The sequence below is a fragment of the Toxotes jaculatrix genome, chromosome 13, assembly GCF_017976425.1.
Source record: "Toxotes jaculatrix isolate fToxJac2 chromosome 13, fToxJac2.pri, whole genome shotgun sequence".
NCBI lineage: Eukaryota > Metazoa > Chordata > Actinopteri > Toxotidae > Toxotes > Toxotes jaculatrix.
The window spans coordinates 12,113,071-12,128,917 of NC_054406.1; the positions used below are offsets into that span (position 1 = coordinate 12,113,071).

General features: G+C 42.2%; 1 protein-coding gene across 1 annotated transcript; it reads left to right on the top strand.

Moving 5' to 3' along the window:
• Positions 1-2,489: 2,489 nt before the first annotated feature.
• Positions 2,490-14,477, top strand: galnt12 (UDP-N-acetyl-alpha-D-galactosamine:polypeptide N-acetylgalactosaminyltransferase 12). Its single transcript, XM_041053594.1, has 10 exons — positions 2,490-3,444; positions 3,766-3,935; positions 4,619-4,808; positions 5,101-5,286; positions 5,452-5,569; positions 6,079-6,255; positions 8,132-8,263; positions 8,495-8,608; positions 9,936-10,091; positions 11,094-14,477. The coding sequence occupies exons 1-10, from the start codon at positions 3,089-3,091 to the stop codon at positions 11,229-11,231; spliced, it is 1,737 nt and encodes a 578-aa protein (XP_040909528.1). The 5' UTR covers positions 2,490-3,088; the 3' UTR covers positions 11,232-14,477.
• Positions 14,478-15,847: the final 1,370 nt, after the last annotated feature.

A 15,847-nucleotide genomic window follows, 5' to 3' on the forward strand; every position in this document is an offset into this window, starting at 1 on the left:
TTTGTGTTTTGAATTTAAGTTTTACGTGTGTGTTTTTTTAACATTAGCATTTTGATAACATCACTAAACCTGAAGAGGGTTTGAATGATCTTGAAGACATTTTTAAAGCTAATACTTCATGTATGAAAATAAATGATTTGTTATAGTGTCAGTCTAGATGTCTGAGGGGTAATACTGTTAGACATCAAAATAACAATTACACTGCATAGAGAAGGACTGTGATAAGGAGTGATAATGTATCGAGGGAGGAGGACAGGAAACATAAAGCTTCACTGATGTAAGCAGCAAATCCAAAAAGGAAGGACATCTGGAATCAAATATTAGTTGAATATTAATTGAGCTGCAGATGCACTGAACTACAGAGTCTGGTTCACTCTCTCACCTACATGTAATATGCACAGGGACTTAATGCAGTGTCATTATGCAGCTGCTGCAGTCCTCATCTGACCTGTTACATTAAGCTCATTTTCTCCATCGTCTTCTCTTGATCCTCCTTCCCTCAGCACTAAATTCTCTTTAACCCCTTTAACACATGAAATCTGTAACATTGCTGGCTTTCTGTTTGTTAAAGTACTTGTTTCAGGGCTTTCAAACATAGTTCTCTTTCTCTTTTGAAAATACTCCTTAATCCCTTAATGTCTGACCCAACAGAAGACTGATTGAACCTGTTGTACCTTGTCTGATTCACATTCCTTGAAACCAGTGGTTGCTCAATGACTGTTTGGTTCTGTGTTTGCATCATTCCCTTGTGAACCCCACCTCAAAGTGCATTAGTACTCAGGCAACTGTCAACCACAGGGCCCTTTAGGCTGTGCTGCTTTGGGCCCAGAGAGGTTCCATTTGAGGTGCGGATCTCACCATCTTTGGTTGTGCGTTATTTTTGTATTTGAAGGAAGCACAGTGTCAAACTGAGTCATCGACAAAAGTCACACAATGGGACATGAAGCGAGACAGGAACAACTGCTTCCATTCTGTGTCAGAGAAAGGTTAATGGAGGACTTGGTTCAGTTAAAACGTCTCCATCATGACACGAGTGACCCATAAAGTCTTTGAAAAGCCTCTTCCACTGCCTGTGTTGGTTTAGTTTTTTATGGGTGTTTCCAGAGACAAGAATGATAAAAGTCTGACTTTTTAAATGTCAGCCCTGATGTTTTGGGTTTTTTTGGCCACACATGTACCTGACTGTAGAGGAGAGGCAACAAAGAGGATAATAACCTCGCCCAGAGGTGCATTGTTTTATCTTCCTGTTAATACATTTGCACCAAATATCTGTTGCATGGAAAATGTTATCCATCACCGTGTCCTAAATGAAAACGCCCTCATGCATTAACATTAATATTGTGTCTCTGACAGACACGACAAGCCCAGTCTACCGTGGTATATTACAACACTCCGGCTGACTTGTTGCCTTCCCGTGTCTCTTTGTAGTTTTCACAATATGGGTACTCGATCAAACAGCATGCCACTCAAATTACCTTCTCGCCTTCAATGGTCGCCTTAATTATTTAGCATTTTAATTTGCTTAAACATACATTTTGTGTCAGATTTCAACTTTGGTGTTAAAGACTTTTCATATCAATTTCACATGACTGACAACTGGCTTCATATGAACTACCGACGTAAATGATTTCTAAGCTCGGGTCTTGGGTCACAAAAAGTTTATTTATTTATTTTTATGGACATAGGTTAAATTATTATAAATGTATTAAGTAAGTACAATTGAAGGCTATTTTTGTTGTCCATAAATACATTTCAATGATGTATAATGCTCAATAAACATTAAGGGAAAGGAAACTCATCTACTCTTATATGTTACGAACTTGTAAAGAGCCGTTAAACTCGTTAAACTAAGTCTGATGTGGGGGAAATCTCACTGCAATACCTGATGAACTATCAACCTCTGCTCAAAAAGATTTACCTGCTGTTACACTGACGTTGAACTTCAACTCCATCTCAAGTTCAAAGAAGAAGAACGGACACTTCCGGTTAAACTGCTTTGCCTTCAAAATAAAAGCATGCAATTGGTCCAAAGTCTTCCACCGGTCTACGAAGCAGTGGTTGTATAGTACACCTAACACGCAAGGATTTTACAGCGCTTGTGAAATTAGTGAAACCAGAAGAATTGAACAGACAGACGAAAATCTACAGTAATTCTTCCAATTAAACTTTAAATCAAACAAAGACGAAGAAGACAGAACTTAGAAAAGACATACAAAAGTGATTAGGAGTGCTGGTTAAAAATATATATATATTAAATTTAAATAGTTTTGTGCAACAGATATTAAACAAGAGGCAGAGTTTAACCTTTGTAGCGAATATTCCTCTAAACAGTTGGCAGATCGTACTCATTTACCCCTAATAAACATGTATTATTTGTTATTCCTTTGATACCATTCAGTCACATACAATGCATGTGATTATTTTGACACTCGTACACCGGAAATGAAGCTTCTAGCTGAGTTAGCTTGACAGTTAGGTTCTCACTTCAACACAAGTTTATGTAGCCGCCAGGCGAAGTTCATCTAGTTACCCAACAGCTGCCTATAACATTAAATATTTCACACAGATAGTATTTGGACACCGCTTCTTAATCTTGAGAACGACTTGACATCCATGTCGATTTTAATTTTTTGAAGGGGAACTGCAGACGACGCTTTCGATTTGACCTAGATTTGTTTGTCTCCAGTGGGAAGCTACAGGTTAGGTAGCTAGCTAATCCGAGGAGATAACTAATCCGAGTTTGCTAATCCTTTCACACTTGTCTTTAGTGCACCGTTAAAGAGAGTCGAGGAGGAGGTGGAGAAGGAGGAGGAGGAGTGTTCTACTCCAGCGTCCGTCGAGATAAAGACGTTAAGGTTCCGCTCTGAGCTAACACCTCTCACAGAGTTGGTAGTTGGACATTTTTTTCCAAGGAAATGAAAACTTAACTCGACAGATTACCCGAAAGCATGAAGGACAAACTTGAAGTCGAAACTGGACAAGTTTGTTGAAACCGCAAGTGTCACTTCAGCTGTAGGTGCCAGCGGCGTGCAGCTCTCCAGGGCATGAGACCTCCGTCCAGCTCTGCACCGAGGAAGGAAGCGACACGATGGCAGCCTGCTCAAGAAGGAATCGACCCAAGTTACTTGTTTTCCTCTTTGGTGCCACTTTACTGGGATGTCTGATATTTTTCAGACACAACTCCGGGGACGCGAGCTCGTCCAGTCGACGCGAGGCCCCTGTCGGAGGAGAAGATGTGGAAAACGAACAGCTTAAGAAGCCCGTCTACGAGAAGCCCCCCTTGGATTTAAATGCCCCGGGGGAAATGGGGAGGGCCGTCAAACTGAATCTGAACGAAGGGGAGAAGAGGAAAGAGGAGGAAAGTCTCCAGAAGAATCAGATTAACATTTATGTCAGTGATAAAGTGTCGCTTCATCGCAGGCTGCCAGAGAGATGGAACCCACTGTGAGTATCTCGTTAAGTGGTGTCAGCCACCACCCCAAGAATTACTTCATCCTGAATTTCGCACAATGTGAATCTCACAGCAAAGTTAAAACCCAGCTCAGTACTGCAGAGGCGCTGTAGGTCTGAAAGGAGTGCTGGTAAATCATTTGCAGTTGGGAGTGGAGTGATAACAGCTGATTTCCATATCTGAAAGTTTTCACTGTTGTGCCCTGGAATATTTACTTAGGCAACCAAGCTTATACTTCCTGCTCTGGCCAACATGTCAGTTTGCAGTCTTAACCCTGTTACTCTGCCACCCAACACCTGAATTTGCATTTACAGTTGCAGAGAGCTGAAATATGATTACCGCTCCTTGCCAACAACCTCTGTGGTGATCGCCTTCTACAACGAGGCCTGGTCCACCTTGCTGAGGACAGTCCATAGCGTGCTGGAGACGTCCCCTGACATCCTGCTGAAAGAGGTGGTGCTGGTGGACGACTACAGCGATAGAGGTACGGAGGCAAGGAGGCTGTCATGGATGGAGAGACTGATGGACAGGCAGAGAGGGGCTGTAGGAAGGCAGGCTGCCAAACTGAGGGAGACACACACGGAGGCACACTAGACAGGTGGCGGTCGCCGGTTTATCAGACAGGAAGAGGCAGAGGGAGAGGAGAGGCTGACATGCTGGCAATTAGGAAAGCCAAACAGAGATATAGGAAGTGGTGGCAGGTTGTGAAACTAAGATGTCGGATGAAGGGAAATCTTACGCTGTACATCTTGACATCAGTGTGTTCTAGTCTGTTGCCATTCATTGTTTTGGTTTCTGTACCCAAACTGAACGTTAGAAGCCGAGGCATTTTAAGGAGTGGTTCTTAAATGTTTTGGCTCGTGACCTTGTGAATGATTCAGTGTCTGCCTTTACCACTGCTCAAACATTGGCTAAATCTGCAGGGCGGACAGGGCGGTGAACATATCACCCAAGGAATGACAACGTGTAATTAAAAGCAGATTTTAATAGCTCTGTTGTGCTTGTCCTTGTTCCATGTGTTCATTTAATGCAAGAAGGGATTTTGAGAAATATAAGTGCTCTCAGTACAAACATGGGCTTCATGCACATGCATAGAAAATCCCACATTTTTCAGATGTCTTATTCTTTTTTTTTTTTTTATTTGTTTACTTGTTTAATTTCCTGAAGATCATCTGAAGGAGCCGCTGGAAAGGTACATCTCAGGTTTGAGGAAGGTGCGTTTGATCCGGGCCACCAAGAGGGAGGGTTTGGTGCGAGCCCGGTTGCTAGGGGCGTCCATCACCACGGGAGATGTGCTGACCTTCCTGGACTGTCACTGCGAGTGTCATGAGGGCTGGTTAGAGCCCCTGCTCCAAAGGTGAGAAAACCCTCAGCAGGAAAAGACAGGACACTGTCTGATGAAGATTCATTCAAATTGTGGACATGTGATTAGGCAGATTAGGTGTTTTAGTTGAGGTGAGGCCCTGAATCTCTACCAGCCAGCTACAGGAACGCTGTTACTCGGTGTGCTCAGTATCTGCTCCTCAGAGCAAGGGCAACACAAAAAGTTGACACAGACATTTGAGATGAACAAATTGCTTGCTTTGTAGCATGACGCCCCCCCACACAAACACACCTGTCAACAGCTTTTTTTCTCCTTTCTCCACAAGGATCAAAGAGGAGCCATCGGCTGTGGTGTGTCCCGTCATCGATGTGATCGACTGGAACACCTTTCAGTATTTAGGCAACTCTGGTGAACCTCAGATTGGGGGGTTTGATTGGCGGTTGGTCTTCACCTGGCACACTGTCCCAGAGCACGAGCAGAAACGCCGTCGCTCCCCCACTGATGTCATCAGGTACGTCATGAATGAACTTTTTTTTAATTTAAAACTTCACAGCACAGGAGTTATGTTACAACACCAATATCAGCTGTTAAACCTCTCGCTGATATATCATTTGTCTTATTCAAATGAGATATAATTTATAAGATCATTTATTGACTGAACTGTTTTTCTCCCCAGGTCTCCTACCATGGCAGGTGGCCTGTTTGCTGTGAGCAAGAACTACTTCCATTACCTGGGAACATATGACACAGGGATGGAGGTGTGGGGAGGAGAGAACCTGGAGTTCTCCTTCAGGGTAAGAAATTATTTTACCTTCTTGTGTGTGTTGATGTACAAACACGTGTATTCCACACATGCGAACCTCACGCTTTATGGGAAATAGGCACATATGCACACACTGTCTCCTTACTGACATGAAATATGCATAGCTTCTAGCACCAAGCCACAATGCAAAACAGCGCAGGCACTAAAAAGGCAGCCATATCTGGTTTACATTTATCCAAGACTTGCACTATATGAGACCCCTCATTCCCTGTCAAAACCATCCTGAAAGATTTACAACTAAACAGGCAGTGAAACAGGCCAAAGAGCCTGATACTTTAATTGCTGTGAAGAATTTGAACATCCCTTTTCCTCCAATAACCGCAACATCCCAAAGGGACTGAACCAAAAACAGCTTTTCTGTTTTCAGGCTCTCCAACAACAAGGCTGTGCTTTGTTTTGGCTGATTACATGATTGAATCATGCCTGAGAAGCTAACCAAATCCTCGTGATAGTGGTGGTGATGTTGTTGATGTCTCTTAGATTTGGCAGTGTGGAGGCACCCTGGAGATCCACCCATGCTCCCATGTGGGCCACGTGTTCCCTAAAAAGGCCCCTTACTCCCGGAGCAAAGCTCTTGCAAACAGCGTGAGAGCTGCTGAGGTCTGGATGGATGAGTACAAAGACATCTACTACCATCGGAGCCCACACGCACGACTGGTAAGTCTGCACAGATGGTTTGCTTGTACATGTGTGTTATGTGCAAGTGGTGTGAAACATAACCAAAACTATTCTCCGAGCAGGCATTCTGGCTTTTAATGACTGAATGACTTGCTTTCTTTATGGAGCATTGTGAAGACGGCATTTTTTTTTTTTTTGTCGCTGCGCTCATCACAAAACTGTCTCATTGATTAATGACTTGATTTCATCAGTGACAAACTCTCAATCCCACACACACATGCACAGTATTACATGGACACACACACACACACCCACCTCTCCCGCTGTGGTGTAAAAGCTCCCCTGATTAAGTGACACTTGGGATACATGAGCGGCAGACACCCAAGGTGACATGGGTGTCAGGGCGTTCCGGTGTGTGATTACCACCTTTCCATGTCACTCAGTGCCAACGGGTGTCACCCACCTGTCCTTGACAAGGGTGAGAGCAGTGCTAACCCACGGGGTGCCCTGCCTTTGTATGTGTGCATGCGTAGGAGGGGCTGGGTTAGTGTGTGACGGTGTAGTTAAGAGGAGAAGCTCTCTAAACACAGATCAGGTGGCACTCATCTCTCTGAGAGGAGGTAGCCTTTCCAACCTGTGGCACAACAAACCCAATACTTAGATACGTGCCCAAAGGCACCAGCCTCTATCAACAGTAATATGTTTTAATAAATGGGATTTCATTCACATTATTTATAGCAGTCCTGTCTTTTCTCATTTTCTGTTATTTTTGAACAATAAGTTTGTCAAGATATTCTCTCTTATATATTCATACTGAATCTCTCTGAGTTTGCAGACGTTGTCAGAGCGGAAGCTACACACACAAAGTTCTGTCCTTTTAGGATCAGACAAAAGACTGAATCTGGAAATATCTATGGACATGCTTCTCTTGTTTTCCCACTGCCTTTTTACTCTCCACTAATTGACGCCTCTCTGGCCCCATGTGTAGGTGTGATTGGCCTCTAACTGCTCCTTTAGTTTTGTCTTCCAGTGACCCCATATACTGAATCCATATAGTGGATTGTCATTGGGCTGCTAGTCACCCGTACTTTACAGCATTTAAGTAGCACCTGTACTGGTCCTTAATTTTCCCCTTTATTAGGCTGACATACTGTAGTGCCCCCCCCGACACCGGCCCTCATTGTCTTCCCTCATGGTCCATAGCTTTCCTTCCCATTGACACCAGACTGCCTCCGTTGGGAATCCCTCTCTTGACCAAATAAATGGATGAAGGGCCAATTAGAGCTGTGCTCGGGCAAACTACCATCATCCACCATCATCCCGCAGCGCTGCTGAACCCTTCCTCCAGCAGGGACAGTGTGGTGAGCATATGCTCACTGGCAAATCACTGTATTCTTCCCTGCACTAGCCATGATCACTGCGGTGTGTATGTGTGTATCTATGAGTGCATAAACGTATTTACATAAGCACACCCACACATGCACACACACACACACACACACACACACACACACACACACACACACACACACACACACACACACACATACTAAATATATAGGTTGATCCTCTTGCTGTTGTTTGACTAGGATGTAGGAGTGGTTTTCTGTTAGGAGCTCTGTTTGTTTTAGGGCGTGTTGTTGTTTTTTATCTGTAGTAATTATGTGGAATTATGAAACAACTATAGATGGTGCTATTGTATACCATTTCAGCACAGAGCTGTGCTATGAACACGTCTTCTGACACTGCAGGTCTTTTTTTTATATGAGATATTTAACATCATCTAATGTCCATTATACAGTAGTTCTGTTCTTCTTGGTCTTCTTGCTATTGTTTTGAATCTCTGGATATTAGGGCAGAAAGGTGGAACTAAACTAATGAGGTGGAACTGTCACTTTGTGGTCTTTGTTTCTAGGAGGCCTTTGGCGACGTGACAGAGCGGAAGAGGCTTAGAGAGAAGCTGGGCTGTAAAAGCTTCAGGTGGTATCTGGACAACGTTTACCCCGATATTCATATCCCAGAGGATCGACCAGGCATGTTTGGAATGGTGAGAACACATCTGAGTCACTGAGTGTCAGGTTTAAATTAGAGTATGAATTTACCAATTATCACCAATTTCATTGTATTTAATCCAGCTGAGCACTGCAGACTGGAGAAAAGTGTGATACTTACTTTACTTTGGAATTAATTTGCTTTCCCCTATATGAGCTCCTGTAAGCTTAATTTAACACAAGAAAAAAAAAACTATATTGATATAAATGCTTTTTGCACATTTCAGCTTAAAAACCAGGGGAAGACCAACTACTGCTTTGACTACAATCCTATAGATGAACACAAAGTGGTGGGCCAAAGGGTCATCCTATACCCGTGTCACGGCATGGGTCAGAACCAGGTACTGAGCGTTAATCTTTCAGGCTACAGGCCATATAATGTTTCTGGTGAAAAATCACTTCAATCTGTTTTAATGGGCATTAAAATGTCTTAATTTTAACACTGTAAAATATTAATACTCTTTATTAGTTGTACTTGAGAATTACAGTTATGTTTTTCATGTTGTGTTATATTTATTTTATGCTGTTTTTTTTTTTCAACTTAACCACAAGAAACGCAGCTAAGCACCCAGCATAGTGCACACTGACTCTTTAAAAGCATTATGAAATGTCACAGACTCATTTATCAAAGCCACATTTTACTGAAGGTTTTAAGGTACTTTTTCACAAGCTGCACTGAGATTTGAATTAAGTTTGATTCGAGTTCAGCTGAAATCTTTGCTGTGTCTGTACCTTCAGTGATATGGAGTGGTGCCACATATTTGTTTACAAGGATTTTAAATGGCTTTTCAAATGTCCCTGCAGTCCTGTAAGAGTCACCTGTCTGAGCACTATAGCCTCATTCTGATTCATCTCTCCCTTTTATTACCCTTCTGTTCCTCCTTCTTAGCTTTCCTCTAAACTTATGCTCTTTATTCTTCCTTTCTTTCATTTTTATTTGTCATCTCCATATTCCCTATTTTCTATTTACCTAACACAGCTGTAATAATGGCCATAAATGGCTGCTCAGACTCCCTCAAAGTGAATCTACAATCCTCTTATTTCATAGACGTCAAGGACTTGTAGCTGTACTTTTACAGATCTGGGAATAGTAGACTAGATCCACCTGTCCCCTGGTTGAAAAATGATATGTTGGCCTTGTTGATACAAAGAGAGAATGTATTTCCCAACGCCTTTATCCTCTGTGGTTGACGGTAGTCCAGGAAACACTGTGAAATTTACCATTGTTATTCCAGCAGCCCCTCTGTGGACGCACACTGATGTCGTCTCAGTAGGAAGTGGACTCTGCAGTGTTTGTGCTGTCTGTCTTATGAGAGGCCTCTGCATGTTGCAGAATCACACTTACTCCACATTTTCATTCACAGTCTGCGCACATAACAACAGTGTGTGTGTGTGTGTGTGTGTGTCTCTCAGTAGACCCTGTGCATTTTCTTTCTTGATACATATCTTTTCCCTCACACGTATACATGCATTTACAGATTGCCTTATATATTCCAAATATTCCAAAATTAAAGTTGTGTTACCATCAGTTGAGTTGAAGTGAAAAATTGACACGAGTCTATTTCAAGTGAGATTTAAAACTTTCATTGAAAAAAATGAAAAGGATTTTTCCATTTTGCTTTTATTTGACATTTCACAGTTTGTCATCTGTTTCATCTCCTCCCACAGTTCTTTGAATACTCCATGGACGGTGAGATCCGCTACAACACGAGGGAACCTGCCGGATGCGTTGCGGGTGACAACATCAGCACCTACCTGACCGTCCAGCTGTGCAGAAAACGAGGCCAACTCGTACCTGCAGATCAGAAATTTGACCTCCGAGAGGTAATAAGTGTATTTCTGCTTATATTTATGCTTACGATGTTTGTGTCTGTATTCAAACAAAGGCCGGTAAGACAGGATGTAGCATAGTGGCAGTGAAGGTGAGGGAACCAGTTTTTGAGTCACTGTCTGTTAGTGAAAGAAAAGAGTAACGTGATACCTGATCCGGGGTCCACAAAGCAGTTTCCTTTTCAGTTTTTGAATTTTCTTCTCGTCTTAGAGGGTGAATTATTAATCATGTAGATTTTTGTATGAATCATTTCTCAAAATCTCAGTTAAATATGCTTTTGGCAATATATGTATTATATATATTATTGTCTTATTAACTAGAAAGCACATTACAACCAGCAGAATAATTTCTTGTAAAATTCATACTTTAGTAACATTAATCTTTTATGTGTTATTACTAGACTGAAACTGTGAGAACTGAATCACGAGGTCCCCTCCAGGACCAAAATCGAATTCGTTCCACAGCCACGTCACGTCACACGCACTGCCGAGCTGCTCCACAGGTGCCGAGCACCGGTGTTGCTGTTACTGAACTGTAAATCACAGAGCACCAGCAAGCTGGGTATTCGCCACACGATGCTGGGAGTTGTTTAGCATGTGTTCAGTGTAGTTACACCGAACCAGTGTCAGCTGCTAAACCACACTATCTAAATGTAAATGGGGCCAAGAAAGACTGAATGGATGTAACAAGGAGGCAAGAGGTAAAAGAATGGGGAATTGAACAATAAAAGAAGGGAGAAGAGAAATGAGACATGAAACATGCAGAACAGGGCAACTATATGGGCAGATCAGTCAGGGCAGAATATCTGTGTTACTATAATAAGAACTGCTGCTCTTAAAACAGTGTTGATCTTAAGTCATGATGTAAAAATAATACACTTTACTTTTAACTGCTTTTGCCATTTGAGTGATCAAGCATCATGTAACTATTGTGCTTTAGTATTATAATATTACATTTCTTTGTAATACTTATTTCCCAACCTGGCTGTGTTTCAGGATGGGACTCTTTACCATGTGATGAGCCAGAAGTGTGTTCAGGCAGAGGACAAGACAGACAACGGGACACCAGCCCCCTCACTCCGGCCGTGCTCTGACAGCCTCCTGCAAAAGTGGTTCTTTCAGGAGAGAATGTAACGGCATCGACCCTGAGTATACGAACAAATCTATTTTTCCGGAGCAATATCCCGAGGACGGATATTGGTGGATTGAATTGCTTAATGCTGTTTGATATATGTGCCTTGCCCTGAAAGGAGCCCAAAGGAGGAAGCTCGCGTGCTCCCTTCCAAACTCCACGCCTTTGCACATTTTTCTGCCGGTTAAATCAATAGGAAATTATACTGATAAGTACTTTCTGAAGTACTTTGTAAATATTTTATATATATATATATATATATATATATATATAAAATATTTGTTTCTTGGAGGCTGTTGCTGGGAGTCAGGAGCCAACTGGAATATGCGCTGTTTCTGTAATCTACTCGTTTTATGTGCACATGGACAAACTGTGAAACATGTGTGCGTCCATCTGAAAGAAAACAAATACTTAATACCTCTGTCATCATACCCGGAGCCTCTTCATGGCTGACGTTCCGGTGATTTTCAGAGCCACATCATGAGGCATTTTTAGGACATCTTCTCCTGTAGAGGGGGCCAACGTGCCTCTCTGCACGTTCCTTTCTTCCACTGTACTTTCTGTTTGTCAAGAGAAAGTGGGACAAATCTTCAGGTATTTTGTTAAGAACCTTTTCAGGACATTTTGAGGGCTTGCTCCTCTTACGTACAGGTGGCTTAGAGAAAAGCCTTAGATCACAGGCATTATTCAAGCACCGAGCAAATCTTGAACTTAATCACCTAACTACTGATAACAGCAGAAACTCCGGTCTTATTCTATTCTGCTTTTGCTGAGGTAATTTTGAAATGCAAATTTAACTGAGGTAAAATGACGCAGGTCATTTGCTAGCTTTTGTAGTCATTTTTGTAAAGAGGAAATTTAAAAAAAAAAAAAAGTTTGATATAGTTTATTGGCCGATGCAGCTTCAAAAGACTAAATCATAGCCATATTTTATGGATTTAATTCATGTGGTGTCAACAGTGTTTGTTTTAAATGATGTATTTTGTAGATGAGACTAAATGACTGTTATTTGCAGCATCACTGCAGACATATCTCAACTTTATTCATAAATAAGTGGTAATTTATTCACTTAATGCAAGTGAGTGATTTCAATGTATAAACACTGAAATCGCAAGAATAAGATCGTCTTCTTTATCTTATTTGGAGCCCATAGAAAGTGCCTGACATTTAAAAAAAAACAACTTCTAATTCTATTTTAACAACCCATCACGTTAATATGATTATGAGAAATGCTCTTGAATGTAGAGTTTGTCACAAGATGAGACATACCGAGAGCAGTAGGTAAAGTTGTGACGGAGCGTCTGCACACTTATAGAACACATGAACGCATTAGAGGAGGCATTCCCCTGAGTGAATGCATATTACTCCGGTGGGTTGTACTGATTCGTGCACACTGCCTCTGTTTCCATCCATCAGAATTAGACAGCTATAGATCCCTCTTTTAGGAGCTGTGGTCACTTCTGTGGCTGTCCCCTCAGGCTATGCAGAGGGAATAAGGGAAACACGGCGGAGGAGTAGACAGTTGTTGGCATCTCCAGAGTGCTGGGACGGCAGATGGCTTCCTGATTGATTTTCTGGTCCTCTCCCAATTCTTTATCGCCACCTCTCCCTCTCTCTGTGTCAGAGGTTTGCAGCGGAGGACTTATCTTTTGGACTCACGCCAGCCAGGTCCTCCTCAGATGAGCGCTTGTATACGCGCGCGCTTGAGGTTTGATTTATGAACGGAAGTCATCAAGAGTACAGTTTTTGACAGCAGGAGCAGATAATGGAGGAGGCAGAATGAAGCAATTTGTGACCTCTTCCTTACCATTAACCTTCACAGGCTTTTGGCCCATCAGTCTCAAAGGAGCTCTGTTAGGAACTGATGTCATGGGATGATCGTACTAAAATAGATTTTTGCTATTGATTCAGAAAGTATACTCACAATAAGATAAATGGGAGATGGAAAAAGACGATTTTTTTTCCCACTACCACAGCTGGGACTAGAGTAGAATCTGAAGCCCTTCCTTTGCCAAATATAATGAACGTACAGTAATGTGTAACGGTGACGTTGCAGGAACGTGGTAACATCTGTGTGTATGAGCTCACTAAGTACAAGCCTAAAGGGACAGTGCAAGATGTGCATTACTTACCACGCTGAACATACAATTGCAATTTTATTATGGTGAACAGAGCAGTGTAAAAGAGTATCATCAGATAGCTGCGCTGAGAAGGATGAAGGCATTAAATAAATCCCCCAACATATTGGAACATGGAGTAATTCCATGGGTTAAAGTTCCCAGTGTTCTATAAAGGCTTTTGCTGGCATTATGAGTGGCACGTAAATGTGGAGACAATGCTTGGCAATAAATGAAATGGACCAAATGACCAGTAGGAAGGGAAGGGAGGGGCATTCATCTCAGGGCAAGACTAAAGAGGGCTGGTTGTATATGGTTGACAGCGCTCGATCTTGGTCACCACATGGTCGAGAAAGTCATAACTGGTTGTTTGAAACAGATTCCGAGCTGCAGGCAGGGTCCCTGACCGTCCTGCACACTCTCGATGGCTGAGCCTTCCGTGATTTAAGACTTAAGAAAAGCTGCTTCAGAGAGTATTATCCAGTTTCCCCAGGAACAGGTGAAACTGCTCTTTTAATACAGTGCTCATGCTTTATGCATTAAACACTTAAGTAGCGACGACTTTTCCTTTTTCTCTTCAGTTTGTATCTTTAGTCTGCGAGTGCAGCAGAATTCTGTTATTAAAAAGTGTTATTTATTTTTCCATGTGGCCATCTGTTACTCCAGACATGTCCTACGTACGCAGGCGTTATATTGTATGCTAATTTGATATTGTACATGGAGGTGCAATGAAGTTGGTACTGGCCAGTTGCAGATTATATCTCTCTGGCAGGTCAGATAGGGCTTTTATATGAACACAACCTTTGTCGTAAACAGTGGTGATATTCTGAGGATGTGTCGGAGCATTTGTAAACCTTTTTAAAGTGGCTGATTGTACTGTCACCCAACGCTAATGGACCAAGCAGTGCATATCTTCTCTGTTTATAATGGCAAACAATTCCCAGTGGAGACATTTCAATTATTTAAGTGGTAAACATGCACAAATAATAATGCTGGAATTCACTGTGTCTGGGGTATTAATGATGTAACTGCAGTGGCCTTACGTTGTTATTAGAAAAGCGAAGGATGTAATTAACATCCATGTAATATTATTTTTGTATTTGTTTGATCCAATAAATGGATCAAATCTGATGTTGAGGTCTGTTGTCAGCTGAGAGTCAGAATGAGTAAACACCTAAGTAATGTCGGAAATGTGTGAATGCCTGTGATCACTCATTGTGTGCTTTATTTTTTAATGTTCATTTTCATGTCTTTAAAACATTGGCAACACTTACGTCGGACTTCATTTATAAAAAAACACTTTGCTAAAAATTCTTTTGATCTCACTGTAATTTGCTTCATTCTTTCATCTGTAAGACTGTGACTCATCTGCTTCCAGGAGGAGTAAAACAAGCTATCATCCACATTCAACCGTGATGGAGACGTGAATCGAGATGCTCGGAGGGTAATGAGAGAAGAAGAAGAGAGATTTTCCAACCGTATCTGATTGGTTTGATCACCAGCTGCTGAGCGAGATGGTGAAATGTCGCCAAGTCGCCCTGTTTCCCCTGGTGTTTGACGCTCTGCCCTGCAGTCTCTCTCGATTACTCATTGATGATGCTCTGCTGTTTGTTTCATAGGATATACAGTGTGTGTGTGTGTGTGTGGAATATGCATCAAAGGCAGGAAAAAGGAGAGATCCACCATCTGTGTTAGACTGGTTTTGGTATCTTGGCATAAAAATAAACCCCTCACATGCTAAATAATTAGAAAAGGTTAAATTCCATACAAGTGCATCTTTTCAATGTAAATGTACCACACTGCTGAAAATAATCGAGGAATGTGTGTGCCCCCACTGAGATGAGCTGGTTTCTCTCTTCCACAGGATGATATGCTCTGATGGAAAACTTGCCAGAAATGTTCACATTCTGACAAATGCTGCACAGACACCACTCGGCTGCTCCCTGGGAAAATGAGAAGCGCTGCTGCAGACGGCTGTGATGCTGCTGTCTCTAGCACTGCCTCATCCTAATCTTTCGGGTGCATCCCTGTGAAATAATGCGGTACAAAATGGCGCTATATAAAATGTCCTGAAATTCAGCAAATGTGTCCTCAAAAAAAAAAAAACAACAACTCTGCAGTCTGCACACGGTGTAGGCCCTAGTTTTTGATCCAGTGTGTGTGGCACACATGCAGCACTACAGTCTCTCACACCCCATATGTGTCTTTAATGATAATGCAAAACAAGACTCCCCACGGTGCAGGTCTTTGGAGATGCTCAGGCTTCAGTTGTCAGGGAGTGAGAGGAACCATAGGAGGAGCAGTAGCACACACACACACACACACACTCACAGATAGGACGCCAGTTCCACACTCCATGTTGGTTTAGTTTATGTAATCCCCAATACCCAGAACAGCTCAGGAGCAGTGGCTGTTAGCTGCATACATTAGATGACACACTTTCACTTTCAGGAGGGACTCCAGACGGTGCAGTAAACATGTGAGGCCTAGATACAGAGATA

Excerpts from the sequence above, each read along its gene's own strand:
- galnt12 (XM_041053594.1), top strand. The coding sequence starts at position 3,089 with ATGGCAGCCTGCTCAAGAAGGAATCGACCCAAGTTACTTGTTTTCCTC. Across the intron at positions 4,809-5,100 it reads TTAGAGCCCCTGCTCCAAAG|GATCAAAGAGGAGCCATCGG; the intron begins GTGAGAAAACCC and ends TTTCTCCACAAG. Across the intron at positions 5,287-5,451 it reads TCCCCCACTGATGTCATCAG|GTCTCCTACCATGGCAGGTG; the intron begins GTACGTCATGAA and ends TTTTCTCCCCAG.